The 19,164-nt window shown below is 44.6% G+C and overlaps 1 protein-coding gene across 2 annotated transcripts in view; it reads right to left on the reverse strand.

Annotated features, from left to right (window-relative positions):
* The window catches only part of pxk (PX domain containing serine/threonine kinase), a 96,839-nt gene that overhangs the window by 54,565 nt on the left and 23,110 nt on the right, over window positions 1-19,164 (reverse strand). For both annotated transcript variants that reach the window (XM_065004605.1, XM_065004606.1), the window contains exons 6-8: window positions 16,476-16,549; window positions 16,095-16,169; window positions 5,417-5,521 (exon numbers count right to left, since the gene is read on the reverse strand). In XM_065004605.1, coding sequence (XP_064860677.1) covers window positions 5,417-5,521; window positions 16,095-16,169; window positions 16,476-16,549 — 254 coding nt within the window. The remainder of the gene's footprint in view (window positions 1-5,416; window positions 5,522-16,094; window positions 16,170-16,475; window positions 16,550-19,164) is intronic.

The raw sequence follows: 19,164 nt of genomic DNA on the forward strand, positions 1-19,164 counted from the left end.
ACAAAAGGCAGAGGAATTAAAACGAGGCCTCAAATCTCGACAGGCTCTGTTCAAAAAAGCCAAATCACAAGGCCAGGCTGCTGTCAAGGCCAGTTTTATTTTGGCAGAAGAGATCGCTAAATCAGCCCGGCCATTTACGGAGGGGGATTTCATCAAAAACTGCATGATTAAAGTTTGTGACGAAGTTTGCCCAGAAAAAAGGCAACTCTTTTTAAATGTGAGTCTGAGCAGAAACACCATTGCCGAGAGAGTAGACCAGTTGTCCATCAATCTAAAAGAGCAGCTTGTGAAAAAGGGAAAAGATTTTATTGCATATTCCTTGGCTGTGGATGAGAGCACCGACATTTCTGACATTGCCCAGTTGTCAATTTTCATCCGCGGAGTGGACTCCAACCTAAGCGTGACAGAGGAGTTTTTGGCTTTACGTCCTATGCATGGCACAACTACGGGGCATGATTTGTATGAAGAGGTGTCAAGATGTGTAAATGAGATGGAGCTGCCTTGGGAAAAACTCGTGGGTTTGACAACCGACGGAGCACCTGCGATGTGTGGACACAGGAGCGGACTGGTGGCGAAGATACGGGAAAAGATGCAAGAGGAAAACGCGACAGGTGAGCTGACAGCTTATCATTGTATCATACACCAGGAAGCGTTGTGCGGTAAAGCCTTGAAAATGGAGCATGTAATGAGCATCATCACGCGCACAGTTAACTTTATCAGAGCCAAAGGTTTGAATCACCGCCAGTTCAAGGCATTTCTGACGGAGTTAGAAACGGAGCATGGTGATTTGCCTTATCACACAGAGGTGCGATGGCTAAGCCAGGGAAAGGTGCTTCAAAGATGTTTCGAGCTTCGTGAGGAGATTTGTCTGTTCTTGGACAGCAAAGGGAAAGACACAACACAACTCCGAGACGAAATGTTTCTGTGTGAAATGGCTTTTCTGTGTGACATTACGAGTCATCTGAATGCAATAAACTTGCAGCTGCAGGGTCGGGATCGTGTCATCTCTGATATGTACAGTACAGTGAAGGCATTTAAAACCAAACTGACTCTGTGGGAGACGCAGATGCGGAAAGAAAATTTGAGCCACTTTCCCAGCTGCCAGACCATGAAAGAGAAGCTCTCTACCAGTGCGTTCCCGAGCACACAGTTGGCTGATAAAATAGGTATGCTTGCCGCTGACTTTCGACGCCGATTTGCTGACTTTGAAGCACAAAAAGCAGGTTGGAACTGCTCGGTAACCCATTTGCTGTTGACGTGGAAAGCTCACCACCAAACCTCCAAATGGAGTTGATTGACCTCCAATGCAATGATGCACTGAGGGCAAAATATGCGGCAGTGGGTGCTGCGGAGTTCGCCCGTTTCCTCCCCGGCACAATGCCCCAGCTGCGCATCCAGGCTGCTCAAACGTTGTCTATGTTTGGCAGCACATACCTGTGTGAACAACTGTTTTCTTTGATGAACCTGAACAAAACATCACACAGAAGTCGACTTACTGCTGAACACCTCCACTCAATTCTGAGGATTTCTTCAGCTCAGAGCCTTACCCCGAACATTGATGAACTTGTGGAAAAGATGGGACACCACCAAGTATCACCCTCAACCTCAAACAAGTGAACATTACTGTGCAATCACATATTTAGAGTTTTTACTCAGTTCAAGTTTAAAAGTTAAAATTTAATATTTGTTTTCACTGCATGTTACTTCTCCTTAAACAAAGTGTTGTTTTTGATTAATAGATTTTTGCACTTTATTTTTTTGTATTTCAATCCAATTATATTTTAAAAATATTTCAGTTGAGTGGATGATAGAAAATTGCTATTATTGTTTTTTCTTTGAAGTAAATTTAGCCCACTTTTGCTAAAATAGAAAATATAGTCTACTGATGGTGCCTTGAATACCGGTTTCTTTCATTTAATGTTCATGTTATGGGGATATTTATATAAAGGAAATTTGTCTTTTGTGTCTGTTGAAAATTAAAGATTACTGACAGAGCCATAAGAAAATATTGCTTTATTTATCTGATCATATTGTAATATATTTGTTAGGTTTTCAGTAGGTTCAATTAGGTTCACTAGACTATATGCGTCATTTAAAAATTTTTCAATGAACATTCGAACAGTCCGGCCCTCGTCTTGTAGCTGATTTTTTTATTTGGCCCTCCGTCCATTTGACTTTGACACCCCTGATCTAGGGGCTCCATTGTGAACTAAAACAATGATAACTAACCTGAACAACAGTATACAAGGCATATTGACATCTGAGAGAGACATACAGCGAGGCATAGAGTAATCACAGGTGTTGAATTTGGAAAGCTAGCTAAAAACAGTAGGCGAGGCTAATCCGCTAGCACAACAAACAGCAGGTAAAATGGCGTTGACTAGGCAACGGGGCCGACAGGTAAGACAAACAAGCAGAAAGGAGTACCGTGATTAATGGACAGTCCAGCGTGCGTCAGCTATGTAGCCAAGAGATCAGTGTCCAGGGGGCAGCGGTGGATGGGCAGGGTGGATGGGCAGGGGGGCTGGGCTGGCGAGTGTTATCCAGGTTTTTAAAAAACTAACAATGACTAGGTTAGCGTCTGGAGGTTCTTGAGTGTGTCATAAAAATAAAAATAAGAGTAAAAGTAATAGCGATTCCGTATCACATTGGGTGAGGCAGGTTTCCGGAAGGTATAAACAAATTAAAAATCAAAAAGAGATAGAAAGTAAATGGGGTCAGAGAGTGATTGGGACGCGGTGGTTCAGACGGTTAGCAGGCCTGTGCTAACAAGCTAACAGTTCGTAGGCCCGAGCTAGACAAGGTAGCAGTTAGCGGACCGGAGCTTGACAAGCTAGCCGTTAGCAGGCCGAATTAGCAAGCAGGGAGATAGCGAGGGCTAGAGAGTTAACCTTTGGGGGACGTCGCGATGGGGTGAGTCTGTTTATTCCTCTTCATGCGGTGAGCTGGAGATACAGCGATTCAGAAAGCTCGCGGGCCTTGGCCAGCAGATGGATCTTTGGCGATGTCGCAGCGGAAAAGCCTGTTGAAACCCCCTCGGACGATTATGTCGGCGGACCAGTCGTGATGGATCGGCGGGGCTCCGTGTCGGCAGTAGAGGGTCCAGGCCAATTGGCAAATTAGGTATTTTTGGACCTCTTCGGCTAGTCGGGAGATGGGCTTAGCTCGAGGCTAGCTCCAGGCTAACTGGTGCTTGCTCTGGGACAGAGACGTTAGCCAGGAGTAGCCACTCGGATTGCAGCTAGCTATTTACGATGATCCGGTATAAAGGTTCAGAGCTTGCGGTTGGAATCCGGAGATGTGGTAGAGAAAAAGCAGTCTGATATGCTTTGGGTAGATGTCGCGCTGGTGTCCTAGTTAGCGTTGAAGACGGCTAGCAGTGGCTAGCTACTAGCTAGTAGCTAGTTAGCTGGCTAGCTTCTGATGAGGGTTCCGATTCTAAAGTATAGAAAAAGCAGATCCGTACCACATTGGGTGATGCGGGTTGCAGGAGAGTATATTCAGCCTGTAGTTGGAAAGTGAGATTAAAATATGTACGAAATATATACAGAAAAAAACGAGGAAAAACTATATTTACACTATACAGGACGGGACAAGACAAAACACACGTCCGACTGCTACGCCATCTTGGAATGAGAGGTTGGTTGAATAAATGTGTTCTCAACTAGCCTACCTGGTTAAATAAAGGTGTTCTCAACTAGCCTACCTGGTTAAATAAAGGTGTTCTCAACTAGCCTACCTGGTTAAATAAAGGTGTTCTCAACTAGCCTACCTGGTTAAATAAAGGTGTTCTCAACTAGCCTACCTGGTTAAATAAAGGTGTTCTCAACTAGCCTACCTGGTTAAATAAAGGTGTTCTCAACTAGCCTACCTGGTTAAATAAAGGTGTTCTCAACTAGCCTACCTGGTTAAATAAAGGTGTTCTCAACTAGCCTACCTGGTTAAATAAAGGTGTTCTCAACTAGTCTACCTGGTTAAATAAAGGTGTTCTCAACTAGTCTACCTGGTTAAATAAAGGTGTTCTCAACTAGTCTACCTGGTTAAATAAAGGTGTTCTCAACTAGCCTACCTGGTTAAATAAAGGTGTTCTCAACTAGCCTACCTGGTTAAATAAAGGTGTTCTCAACTAGCCTACCTGGTTAAATAAAGGTGTTCTCAACTAGCCCTACCTGGTTAAATAAAGGTGTTCTCAACTAGCCTACCTGGTTAAATAAAGGTGTTCTCAACTAGCCTACCTGGTTAAATAAAGGTGTTCTCAACTAGCCTACCTGGTAAAATAAAGGTGTTCTCAACTAGCCCTACCTGGTTAAATAAAGGTGTTCTCAACTAGCCTACCTGGTTAAATAAAGGTGTTCTCAACTGACCTACCTGGTTAAATAAAGGTGTTCTCAACTAGCCTACCTGGTTAAATAAAGGTGTTCTCAACTAGCCTACCTGGTTAAATAAAGGTGTTCTCAACTAGCCTACCTGGTTAAATAAAGGTGTTCTCAACTAGCCTACCTGGTTAAATAAAGGTGTTCTCAACTAGCCTACCTGATTAAATAAAGGTGTTCTCAACTAGCCTACCTGGTTAAAATAAAGGTGTTCTCAACTAGCCTACCTGGTTAAATAAAGGTGTTCTCAACTAGCCTACCTGGTTAAATAAAGGTGTTCTCAACTAGCCTACCTGGTTAAATAAAGGTGTTCTCAACTAGCCTACCTGGTTAAATAAAGGTGTTCTCAACTAGCCTACCTGGTTAAATAAAGGTGAAATAAATAAAATAATAAATAAATAAACAAATGCATTGAAAAGTGCAGTACATTTAAAATGCAGTGTGATGTTGGGATTCAGTCGTGTGTCAGGTGAGCTGTTGTGTCCTCCCCTTTAGTCTAATCATGTTCCCATAATCTCCAAATTGTTCCCGTTCAATTGCTACCATGGTTATGATTTTCATCTTTCTTCTGTAAGAATCAGATCCATATAGGCCATTTCCCAGGAGTGTGAAGGGTTCAGGTCAACCCTGAGAGCAGCACCGTGGTCAGGTCAACCCTGAGAGCTGCACCGTGGTCATGTTCAGGTCAACCCTGAGAGCTGCACCGTGGTCATGTTCAAGTCAACCCTGAGAGCTGCACCGTGGTCATGTTCAGGTCAACCCTGAGAGCTGCACCGTGGTCATGTTCAGGTCAACCCTGAGAGCTGCACCGTGGTCATGTTCAAGTCAACCCTGAGAGCTGCACCGTGGTCATGTTCAAGTCAACCCTGAGAGCTGCACCGTGGTCATGTTCAAGTCAACCCTGAGAGCTGCACCGTGGTCATGTTCAGTAAGCACGAAACAGGGAGATATTATTTGAATTTGTCCAATAAGAAACGCTCGTTTTGTTTTTGTTGTTATGGTGTGTCCTAATGAACACAACCCAGCCTTGATGATATGTTTACCTTACATATGAGATCCCTCAGAGTGCCTTTTTCCTTAAACATCCTGATGACCAGAGCAGACAACTCACTGGTGTTGGCAAACGTCACCGGGTAGATGTACGGATTCTGGAGAGGAAAAACAACAGAACTCAGACAACAGAAATAACTCAGCCATTCTGTCTGCCTCAAGACAACAGAAATAACTCAGCCATTCTGTCTGCCTCAAGGCAACATAAATAACTCAGCCATTCTGTCTGCCTCAAGACAACATAACTAACTCAGCCATTCTGTCTGCCTCAAGGCAACATAACTAACTCAGCCATTCTGTCTGCCTCAAGACAACATAACTAACTCAGCCATTCTGTCTGCCTCAAGGCAACACAAATAACTCAGCCATTCTGTCTGCCTCAAGGCAACACAAATAACTCAGCCATTCTGTCTGCCTCGGCCAACATAAATAACTCAGCCATTCTGTCTGCCTCAAGGCAACATAAATAACTCAGCCATTCTGTCTGCCTCAAGGCAACATAAATAACTCAGCCATTCTGTCTGCCTCAAGGCAACATAAATAACTCAGCCATTCTGTCTGCCTCAAGACAACAGAAATAACTCAGCCATTCCGTCTGCCTCAAGGCAACATAAATAACTCAGCCATTCCGTCTGCCTCAAGGCAACACAAATAACTCAGCCATTCCGTCTGCCTCAAGGCAACACAAATAACTCAGCCATTCTGTCTGCCTCAAGGCAACAGAAATAACTCAGCCATTCTGTCTGCCTCAAGGCAACAGAAATAACTCAGCCATTCTGTCTGCCTCAAGGCAACAGAAATAACTCAGCCATTCTGTCTGCCTCAAGGCAACACAAATAACTCAGCCATTCTGTCTGCCTCAAGGCAACACAAATAACTCAGCCATTCTGTCTGCCTCAAGGCAACATAAATAACTCAGCCATTCTGTCTGCCTCAAGGCAACATAAATAACTCAGCCATTCTGTCTGCCTCAAGGCAACATAAATAACTCAGCCATTCTGTCTGCCTCAAGGCAACACAAATAACTCAGCCATTCTGTCTGCCTCAAGGCAACACAAATAACTCAGCCATTCTGTCTGCCTCAAGGCAACACAAATAACTCAGCCATTCTGTCTGCCTCAAGGCAACACAAATAACTCAGCCATTCTGTCTGCCCCAAGGCAACACAAATAACTCAGCCATTCTGTCTGCCTCAAGACAACATAACTCAGCCATTCTGTCTGCCTCTAAGCAACAGAAATAACTCAGCCATTCTGTCTGCCTCAAGGCAACACAAATAACTCAGCCATTCTGTCTGCCTCAAGGCAACACAAATAACTCAGCCATTCTGTCTGCCTCAAGGCAACACAAATAACTCAGCCATTCTGTCTGCCTCAAGGCAACACAAATAACTCAGCCATTCTGTCTGCCTCAAGACAACATAACTCAGCCATTCTGTCTGCCCCAAGGCAACACAAATAACTCAGCCATTCTGTCTGCCTCAAGGCAACACAAATAACTCAGCCATTCTGTCTGCCTCAAGGCAACATAACTCAGCCATTCTGTCTGCCTCAAGGCAACAGAAATAACTCAGCCATTTTGTCTGCCTCAAGGCAACAGAAATAACTCAGCCATTCTGTCTGCCTCAAGGCAACAGAAATAACTCAGCCATTCTGTCTGCCTCAAGGCAACACAAATAACTCAGCCATTCTGTCTGCCTCAAGGCAACACAAATAACTCAGCCATTCTGTCTGCCTCAAGGCAACACAAATAACTCAGCCATTCTGTCTGCCTCAAGGCAACACAAATAACTCAGCCATTCTGTCTGCCTCAAGGCAACACAAATAACTCAGCCATTCTGTCTGCCTCAAGACAACATAACTCAGCCATTTTGTCTGCCCCAAGGCAACACAAATAACTCAGCCATTCTGTCTGCCTCAAGACAACATAAATAACTCAGCCATTCTGTCTGCCTCAAGGCAACACAAATAACTCAGCCATTCTGTCTGCCTCAAGGCAACACAAATAACTCAGCCATTCTGTCTGCCTCAAGGCAACACAAATAACTCAGCCATTCTGTCTGCCTCAAGGCAACACAAATAACTCAGCCATTCTGTCTGCCTCAAGGCAACACAAATAACTCAGCCATTCTGTCTGCCTCAAGACAACATAAATAACTCAGCCATTCTGTCTGCCTCAAGGCAACATAAAGTTTGTTTTGGTTGGGTTTCAGATAATTTTATGTGACGGTAATAAAATGTAGTGTGTCATTTAGTAATTTTGTCATTTTTGTAAATAAGAATATCATTTAATTTCTAAAGATGCCTACGTCAACGTGGACACTACCATGATTATGAATCATCCTGAATGAGTCGTGAATAATGCCGAGTGAGAAAGTTAAGTGGGTCAAAGATCATGCTAACCTCCCATGTTACTGGTAATGATGAAACTGCAAATGCAGCCAACACGTTTCTAGAATCACAAGCTTGATGTTGTCATTTGCGTGCTAGGAATATGGGACCAAATACTACACTATTGATTACTTTATTTATAAGAATCTTTAGGGATGACAATAATTTGACACCTATTTTTAACAACAAAATTAAAATTTATTGTTGAACAAAATCTCCTTCTTAAATTAGTATAAAACAATACAATTCCCCCATTTTCTGGGCGCATACAATATAGCTCAGTGATTGAATTATTCATTTTACACAGTAATTTTGCTCATCGTAGCTCCCGAGTGGCGCAGTGGTCTAAGGCACTGTGCATCTCAGCGCAAGAGGCGTCACTACAGTCCCTGGTTCGAATCCAGGCTGTATCACATCTGGCCCAGAGTCGTTCGGGTTTGGCCAAGGTCTGACCGTCATTGTAAATAAGAATTTGTTCTTGACTGACTTGCCTAGTTAAAAGATTCAATTTAAACATGTAATTAAAATCTAAATCGAGGGTGTCAATAATTTGGGACTCCACTGTATTTGCAGTACTTTTGACCAACAAGGTGCCATTGGGAACGAAGGCAGAAACTTGCACATTGAAGTAGTAAACCCGAGTCACAACTCTTGTTAGCGTATTAATTGCCAATGACTCCTGTTAACTAGGAGAGCGTGAACGGAGGCGAGAAGAGATGTTCAGCTGACTAAACTCATGCTTCGCATGGATAATGTAACTGTGTTCTGTTGTGCTACAGACAGAGACAACGTTCCACATGGCAACCTATTTTCAACATAGTGCACGACATGGGGCTCTGGTCAAAAGTAGGGCACTATATAGGGAATAGGGTAGCGTTCAGGACGCAGCCGGAGAGAGACGGAACACATCTTGTATCTGCACTGCGTTCAGCTCAGGCAGTCACGCGTTTTTCCCAACCCTCTCTCTCTTACGTTTACCCAAAGGGCTCCCTATTCCCTATACAGTGCACTACTTTTGACCAGAGCCCTATGTCGTGCACTTGACCGCTACCCTATTCCATATACAGTGCACTACTTTTCGCCAGGGCCCATTGGTAATAAGCTGCTATTTGGGATACACCCTTAGGCTACAACCTATTGCTCCGGGAACAACAGAGAGAGAGCTTGAGAAAGGGTAAGGGTGGGGAAAAGTCAGGAGTATGAGGGGGTCAAGGTTTAACATGTAATGTATAGATCAGAGTAGGAGGGGTCAAGGTTTAAGAGTATGAGGGGTCAAGGTTTAACATGTAATGTATAGATCAGAGTATGAGGGGTCAAGGTGTAAGAGTATGAGGGGTCAAGGTTTAAGAGTATGAGGGGTCAAGGTTTAACATGTAATGTATAGATCAGAGTATGAGCGAGAAAGTACATGATTTTCTTCTGGTCAGGTGGTTAGATAGAAATGTAATGTAGCCCACACCAACTACAGTCCCATAGTCTGACCCCACACTAGCTATTAACATGGTCACTACATTTCATAGTGAATGTTGTAGGGGTTGATGGTCACTACATTTCATAGTGAATGTTGTAAGGGGTTGATGGTCACTACATTTCATAGTGAATGTTGTAAGGGGTTGATGCTCACTACATCTCATAGTGAATGTTGTAAGGGGTTGATGCTCACTACATCTCATAGTGAATGTTGTAAGGGGTTGATGCTCACTACATTTCATAGTGAATGTTGTAAGGGGTTGATGCTCACTACATCTCATAGTGAATGTTGTAAGGGGTTGATGCTCACTACATTACATAGTGAATGTTGTAAGGGGTTGATGCTCACTACATCTCATAGTGAATGTTGTAAGGGGTTGATGCTCACTACATTACATAGTGAATGTTGTAAGGGGTTGATGCTCACTACATTTCATAGTGAATGTTGTAAGGGGTTGATGCTCACTACATTACATAGTGAATGTTGTAAGGGGTTGATGCTCACTACATTTCACAGTGAATGTTGTAGGGGTTGATGCTCACTACATTTCATAGTGAATGTTGTAAGGGGTTGATGCTCACTACATTTCATAGTGAATGTTGTAGGGGTTGATGCTCACTACATTTCACAGTGAATGTTGTAAGGGGTTGATGCTCACTACATTTCATAGTGAATGTTGTAAGGGGTTGATGCTCACTACATCTCACAGTGAATGTTGTAAGGGGTTGATGCTCACTACATCTCACAGTGAATGTTGTAAGGGGTTGATGCTCACTACATTACATAGTGAATGTTGTAAGGGGTTGATGCTCACTACATTACATAGTGAATGTTGTAAGGGGTTGATGCTCACTACATTTCATAGTGAATGTTGTAAGGGGTTGATGCTCACTACATTTCATACTGAATGTTGTAAGGGGTTGATGCTCACTACATTACATAGTGAATGTTGTAAGGGGTTGATGCTCACTACATTACATAGTGAATGTTGTAAGGGGTTGATGCTCACTACATTACATAGTGAATGTTGTAAGGGGTTGATGCTCACTACATTACATAGTGAATGTTGTAAGGGGTTGATGCTCACTACATTTCATACTGAATGTTGTAAGGGGTTGATGCTCACTACATCACATAGTGAATGTTGTAAGGGGTTGATGCTCACTACATCTCATAGTGAATGTTGTAAGGGGTTGATGCTCACTACATTTCATAGTGAATGTTGTAAGGGGTTGATGCTCACTACATCTCATAGTGAATGTTGTAAGGGGTTGATGCTCACTACATTTCATAGTGAATGTTGTAAGGGGTTGATGCTCACTACATTTCATAGTGAATGTTGTAAGGGGTTGATGCTCACTACATTTCATAGTGAATGTTGTAAGGGGTTGATGCTCACTACATTTCATAGTGAATGTTGTAAGGGGTTGATGCTCACTACATTTCATAGTGAATGTTGTAAGGGGTTGATGCTCACTACATTTCATAGTGAATGTTGTAAGGGGTTGATGCTCACTACATTTCATAGTGAATGTTGTAAGGGGTTGATGCTCACTACATTTCATAGTGAATGTTGTAAGGGGTTGATGCTCACTACATTTCATAGTGAATGTTGTAAGGGGTTGATGCTCACTACATTTCACAGTGAATGTTGTAAGGGGTTGATGCTCACTACATTTCACAGTGAATGTTGTAAGGGGTTGATGCTCACTACATTTCACAGTGAATGTTGTAAGGGGTTGATGCTCACTACATTTCACAGTGAATGTTGTAAGGGGTTGATGCTCACTACATCTCATAGTGAATGTTGTAAGGGGTTGATGCTCACTACATCTCATAGTGAATGTTGTAAGGGGTTGATGCTCACTACATCTCATAGTGAATGTTGTAAGGGGTTGATGCTCACTACATTACATAGTGAATGTTGTAAGGGGTTGATGCTCACTACATTTCATAGTGAATGTTGTAAGGGGTTGATGCTCACTACATTTCATAGTGAATGTTGTAAGGGGTTGATGCTCACTACATTTCATAGTGAATGTTGTAAGGGGTTGATGCTCACTACATTTCACAGTGAATGTTGTAAGGGGTTGATGCTCACTACATTTCACAGTGAATGTTGTAAGGGGTTGATGCTCACTACATTTCACAGTGAATGTTGTAAGGGGTTGATGATCACTACATTTCACAGTGAATGTTGTAAGGGGTTGATGCTCACTACATTTCACAGTGAATGTTGTAAGGGGTTGATGCTCACTACATCTCATAGTGAATGTTGTAAGGGGTTGATGCTCACTACATCTCATAGTGAATGTTGTAAGGGGTTGATGCTCACTACATTTCACAGTGAATGTTGTAAGGGGTTGATGCTCACTACATCTCATAGTGAATGTTGTAAGGGGTTGATGCTCACTACATTACATAGTGAATGTTGTAAGGGGTTGATGCTCACTACATCTCATAGTGAATGTTGTAAGGGGTTGATGCTCACTACATTACATAGTGAATGTTGTAAGGGGTTGATGCTCACTACATTTCATAGTGAATGTTGTAAGGGGTTGATGCTCACTACATTTCATAGTGAATGTTGTAAGGGGTTGATGCTCACTACATTTCATAGTGAATGTTGTAAGGGGTTGATGGTCACTACATTTCATAGTGAATGTTGTAAGGGGTTGATGGTCACTACATTTCATAGTGAATGTTGTAAGGGGTTGATGCTCACTACATTTCATAGTGAATGTTGTAAGGGGTTGATGCTCACTACATTTCATAGTGAATGTTGTAAGGGGTTGATGCTCACTACATTACATAGTGAATGTTGTAAGTACGTTCTACTGGGGGAGTTCAGGTAATGTCAGCCCTACTCAGAGGGGGGGGGTACGTTCTTTGCACGAGCACAAATCACCACATCTGTAATCCCAGCCCTGAAAACATACATTATTTTATTTTTTATTTCAGAAAACTCCAATGTCCTCTGATAATACTTCTCCCGTGTGAATCGTCATCCCTGTGTTTTGAGGGATATTACAGAGTTTAAACAGCTACTGGGCCCAGTTTGGGTCAGAACTGAAGTGCTATGTTCGTAGCCTACAGATGAATGACCGGTTTTTGTCACATATCAACTTTCCCAGTGCCCGTACTTTTAAAAGACGAAGAAGTGGACAATATTGTGCCAATGAATTGATAACTTGCCAAATCCGTCAGGTAATTAAATGTCTGCAGGTTAAAAGTCCATGGTTCTTGTTAATATGCATTGTTATTTTGACTTTCTCTGAACTGAAGGTCATTAGGTCAATATTAGACTGTCCTGGTAATGTGACACGCCTAGAAGAGCCTCCCGACTTCCGTCAAAACAGTCCAAAACAGTCCAGAGGCAGTTTGGTTAAAAATAATCACGTCCGAATCGTCCGCTGGAAAAACGGATATGCTGTAATTTAATATTTAGATAACCAACGTTCTATAGTAACACTAGTCCCCCTAAAGCAGACCTTTGACTTGCTGAAGAGCTGTGTTATTGTAGTCTGTACGGATCCAATAGACAGGGCTTGGGCCTTGTTTAGGGCTCCTCCGAGATTCAGTGATCTTGTTGGCAGAACAGTTGTTCCTGATAGTGGTGACCGGGGTCTTCTCTAGGAAAGTCCTCTACCTTGTTAGCAGACCAGTTGTTCCTGATTGTGGTGACCGGGGTCTTCTCTAGGAAGGTCCTCTACCTCGTTAGCAGAACAGTTGTTCCTGATTGTGGTGACCGGGGTCTTCTCTAGGAAGGTCCTCTACCTTGTTAGCAGAACAGCTGTTCCTGATAGTGGTGACCAGGGTCTTCTCTAGGAAGGTCCTCTACCTTGTTAGCAGAACAGCTGTTCCTGATAGTGGTGACCGGGGTCTTCTCTAGGAAGGTCCTCTACCTCGTTAGCAGAACAGCTGTTCCTGATAATAGTGACCGGGGTCTTCTCTAGGAAGGTCCTCTACCTCGTTAGCAGAACAGCTGTTCCTGATAGTGGTGACCGGGGTCTTCTCTAGGAAGGTCCTCTACCTTGTTAGCAGAACAGTTGTTCCTGATTGTGGTGACCGGGGTCTTCTCTAGGAAGGTCCTCTACCTTGTTAGCAGAACAGTTGTTCCTGATTGTGGTGACCGGGGTCTTCTCTAGGAAGGTCCTCTACCTTGTTAGCAGAACAGTTGTCCCTGATAGTGGTGGCCTATATATTACATTACATTAAAACATGTTTTTAAAATTTTATTTTACCTTTATTTAACTAGGCAAGTCAGTTAAGAACAAATTCTTATTTTCAATGACAACAACAGATTTGTACCTTGTCAGCTCGGGGGTTTGAACTTGCAACCTTCCGGTTACTAGTCCAACGCTCTAACCACTAGGCTACCCTGCCGCCTCTACACTCTAACCACTAGGCTACCCTGCCACCTCTACACTCTAACCACTAGGCTACCCTACCACCTCTACACTCTAACCACTAGGCTACCCTGCCGCATCTACACTCTAACCACTAGGCTACCCTGCCACCTCTACACTCTAACCACTAGGCTACCCTGCCGCCCCTCCACTCTAACCACTAGGCTACCCTGCCACCTCTACACTCTAACCACTAGGCTACCCTGCCGCCTCTACACTCTAACCACTAGGCTACCCTGCCGCCTCTACACTCTAACCACTAGGCTACCCTGCCACCTCTACACTCTAACCACTAGGCTACCCTGCCACCTCTACACTCTAACCACTAGGCTACCCTGCCCCCTCTACACTCTAACCACTAGGCTACCCTGCCCCTCTACACTCTAACCACTAGGCTACCCTGCCGTCCTCTACACTCTAACCACTAGGCTACCCTGCCACCTCTACACTCTAACCACTAGGCTACCCTGCCCCCTCTACACTCTAACCACTAGGCTACCCTGCCACCTCTACACTCTAACCACTAGGCTACCCTGCCTCCTCTACACTCTAACCACTAGGCTACCCTGCCTCCTCTACACTCTAACCACTAGGCTACCCTGCCTCCTCTACACTCTAACCACTAGGCTACCCTGCCACCTCTACACTCTAACCACTAGGCTACCCTGACACCTCTACACTCTAACCACTAGGCCACCCTGCCACCTCTACACTCTAACCACTAGGCTACCCGCCACCTCTACACTCTAACCACTAGGCTACCCTGCCACCTCTACACTCTAACCACTAGGCCACCCTGCCACCTCTACACTCTAACCACTAGGCTACCCTGCCACCTCTACACTCTAACCACTAGGCTACCCTGCCACCTCTACACTCTAACCACTAGGCCACCCTGCCACCTCTACACTCTAACCACTAGGGTACCTGCCACCCGTTTAGTAAATAGTGATAGACTAAGTGTTGTTTTAGCTCTAAGGTAGTGTCAATAGACAATATATGAATAAAAATACAAATGGGCACAACAGTCGGCATCGACTAGGGCTGGCAAGCGTCGGCATCGACTAGGGCTGGCAAGCGTCGGCATCGACTAGGGCTGGCAAGCATCGGCATCGACTAGGGCTGGCAAGCGTCGGCATCGACTAGGGCTGGCAAGCGTCGGCATCGACTAGGGCTGGCAAGCGTCGGCATCGACTAGGGCTGGCAAGCGTCGGCATCGACTAGGGCTGGCAAGCGTCCGCATCGACTAGGGTTGCAAAATCCTGGAAACTTTCACACTATTATTTACGACTGAGGGTAGAGGTACTAAGGCAGCCCTATGGGCCCCTATGAGAGGTACTAAGGCAGCCCTATGGGCCCCTATGAGAGGTACTAAGGCAGCCCTATGGGCCCCTATGAGAGGTACTAAGGCAGCCCTATGGGCCCCTATGAGAGGTACTAAGGCAGCCCTATGGGCCCCTATGAGAGGTACTAAGGCAGCCCTATGGGCCCCTATGAGAGGTACTAAGGCAGCCCTATGGGCCCCTATGAGAGGTACTAAGGCAGCCCTATGGGCCCCTATGAGAGGTACTAAGGCAGCCCTATGGGCCCCTATGAGAGGTACTAAGGCAGCCCTATGGGCCCTATGAGAGGTACTAACAGCCCTATGGGCCCCTATGAGAGGTACTAAGGCAGCCCTATGGGCCCCTATGAGAGGTACTAAGGCAGCCCTATGGGCCCCTATGAGAGGTACTAAGGCAGCCCTATGGGCCCCTATGAGAGGTACTAAGGCAGCCCTATGGGCCCTGGTCAAAAGTAGAACACTGTAAAATCGGGAATAGGGTGCCGTTTGTAACACAGTGGCAGTATAGTGTTAAGCAGACTACGATGGTCACATTCCTGTGGGGCCCATAGGGCTGCAGCATATTAAATCTGGGCAACAGGATTTTATTTAAATAAGGAACACATCAGATCAGCTGATTCCCGGCAGTCGGGGGGCAGGGGGTTGATTACCGTCAGTCGGGGGGGCAGGGAGTTGATTCCCGGCAGTCGGGGGGCAGGGGGTTGATTACCGTCAGTCGGGGGGGGCAGGGAGTTGATTCCCGGCAGTCGGGGGGGGTTGATTCCCGGCAGTCGGGGGGCAGGGAGTTGATTCCCGGCAGTCGGGGGGGGCAGGGGTTGATTCCCGGCAGTCAGTGGGCAGGTAGTGTGCTGTGAGGCCTCTTTTCAGAGAATATTCACACAGACAGCATTGGTAGGAGCTAGATGATACATACACACACACACACACACACACACACACACACACACACACACACACACACACACACACACACACACATACATACATACATACATACATACCGAGAGTTGGTAGAAGAAATCTGCTATCCACAAATCTATTTTCAAAGAGTATACGTACAGTGAGGCTGGGTAGGAGCTTCATGGTCGACTGAAGGTCTTTGTCTGACAGGAATTTATCTGGACCCAAGTCAACCTGTGCAACAACAAAACCACAAACTTAACACATACTTTACCAGCCAAAAGACCTCCAGGTGATAGGAACACAATACAGGTTAGAATTACTTTAGACCTATAAACGCAATTGTCTGTCGCTAGCAAGTGAAAACCAGTCAGCGCCTTGCCCAAGAATAGTTGTACCTGCAGTATAAAACAGGTTTTGATTCTACCTCTCTGTACCTTTGCATTGTAAAGCAGCTATAAGATGACAATGAAGTTCTAAAATAATTGATTAAAAGTACCAACAGTAACAGTAAACAGCAAATAGCAACAGCAGACATACCCAACTCAACACTTGACGTTCCTTGGGTTGTTCTTTGTTTTTGATTAGGAAATATTTCTTCCGTATCCTCCACCCTGAAAGATGATAAAAACATGTTCATTTTAATATCACATTTTCCTGATTAACAGTCCATTTACATGACAGCTTTATCGGAGTCACAATGGTGAGTTCATGGTCAACAGAGTTGGTGTATAACCAATCAATTTAGAGGGAAAGGGGGGGGATACTTAGTTGTACAACTGAATGCATTCAACTGAAATGTGTGTTCTGCATTTAACCCCTCTGAATCAGAGAGGGGCGGGGCTGCCTTAACTCGACATCCAATGTCTTCGGGCGACCGGGGATTTAGTCCACTTAATTATGAAATCAATTCACCTCGCTTTATTTACAAAAGCTCTTCGAGGCTATCAGAGTTATGAAAAAGCTCTTCGAGGCTATCAGAGTTATGAAAAAGCACTTTGAGGCTATCCGAGTTATTATAATCAGGCTGCAATAACAGACATAGCATTATAATCAGGCTGTAATGACAGACATAACATTATAATCAGGCTGCAATAACAGACATAGCATTATAATCAGGCTGTAATGACAGACATAACATTATAATCAGGCTGCAATAACAGACATAGCATTATAATCAGGTTATAATAACATGTTAACATGCCTGATTATAATGCTGTCATGTTATTACAGCCATATTATAATGCTATGTCTTTTTATACGGCTCAATTATCAATTTGTTTTGTTTTTGTAAACCAATCTATGATGATGAATAATGTGTCATACAGCCTTATTATAATGCTATCTTGTCTGTATTATTAAGTTATTACAACGTTACTTATTGCTGCTATTTTCATTGACTTGACCAAAGCTTTTGATACGGTAGACCATTCCATTCTTGTGGGCCGGCTCAGGAGTATTTGGTATCTCTGAGGGGTCTTTGGCCTGGTTTGCTAACTACCTCTCTCAAAGAGTGCAGTGTATAAAGTCATGCAATCTGCTGTCTCAGCCACTGCCTGTCAGCAAGGGAGTACCCCAAGGCTCGATCCTAGGCCCCACGCTCTTCTCAATTTACATCAACAAAGCTCAGGCAGTAGGAATCTCGCTCATCCATTTACATGCAGATAATACAGTCTCATACTCGAGTGGCTAGATGTTCTTTACCATTCGGCCATCAGATTTGTTACCAATGCTCCTTATAGGACACATCACTGCTCTCTATACTCCTCTGTAAACTGGTCATCTCTGTATACCCGTCGCAAGACCCACTGGTTGATGCTTATTTATAAAACCCTTTTAGGCCTCACTCCCCCCTTTCTGAGATATCTACTGCAGCCCTCATCCTCCACATACAACACCCGTTCTGCCAGTCACATTCTGTTAAAGGTCCCCAAAGCACACACATCCCTGGGTCGCTCCTCATTTCAGTTCGCTGCGACTGGAACGAGCTGCAACAAACACTCAAACTGGACAGTTTTATCTCCATCTCTTCATTCAATGACTCAATCATGGACACTCTTACTGACAGTTGTGGCTGCTTTGCATGATGTATTGTTGTCTCTACCTTCTTGACCTTTGTGCTGTTTTTTTGTGCCCAATAATGTTTTGTACCATGTTGTGTTGCTACCATGTTGTCATGTGGTGTTGCTACCGTGTGGTCATGTTGTGTTGCTACCGTGTGGTCATGTGGTGTTGCTACCGTGTGGTCATGTGGTGTTGCTACCATGTGGTCATGTGGTGTTGCTACCATGTGGTCATGTGGTGTTGCTACCATGTTGTCATGTGGTGTTGCTACCATGTGGTCATGTGGTGTTGCTACCATGTGGTCATGTGGTGTTGCTACCATGTGGTCATGTGGTGTTGCTACCATGTGGTCATGTGGTGTTGCTACCATGTTGTCATGTGGTGTCGCTACCATGCTGTGTTGTCATGTGGTGTCTCTACCATGTGGTCATGTGGTGTCGCTACCATGTGGTGTCGCTACCATGTGGTGTCGCTACCATGTGGTGTCGCTACCATGTGGTGTTGCTACCATGTGGTGTTGCTACCATGTGGTGTTGCTACCATGTGGTCATGTGGTGTTGCTACCATGTGGTCATGTGGTGTTGCTACCATGTGGTCATGTGGTGTTGCTACCATGTGGTCATGTGGTGTTGCTACCATGTGGTCATGTGGTGTTGCTACCATGTTGTCATGTGGTGTCGCTACCATGCTGTCATGTGGTGTCGCTACCATGCTGTCATGTGGTGTCGCTACCATGCTGTCATGTGGTGTCGCTACCATGCTGTCATGTGGTGTCGCTACCATGCTGTGTTGTCATGTGGTGTCTCTACCATGTGGTCATGTGGTGTCGCTACCATGTGGTGTTGCTACCATGCTGTCATGTGGTGTCTCTACCATGTGGTCATGTGGTGTCGCTACCATGTGGTGTCGCTACCATGCTGTCATGTGGTGTCGCTACCATGCTGTGTTGTCATGTGGTGTCTCTACCATGTGGTCATGTGGTGTCGCTACCATGCTGTCATGTTGTGTCGCTACGATGCTGTGTTGTCATGTGGTGTTGCTGCCATGCTGTGTTGTCATGTCGTGTCGCTACCATGCTGTGTTGTCATGTGTTGCTGCCATGCTGTGTTGTCATGTTGTGTCGCTACGATGCTGTGTTGTCATGTGGTGTTGCTGCCATGCTGTG

The sequence above is a fragment of the Oncorhynchus nerka genome, linkage group LG2 (assembly GCF_034236695.1).
Source record: "Oncorhynchus nerka isolate Pitt River linkage group LG2, Oner_Uvic_2.0, whole genome shotgun sequence".
Lineage (NCBI taxonomy): Eukaryota > Metazoa > Chordata > Actinopteri > Salmoniformes > Salmonidae > Oncorhynchus > Oncorhynchus nerka.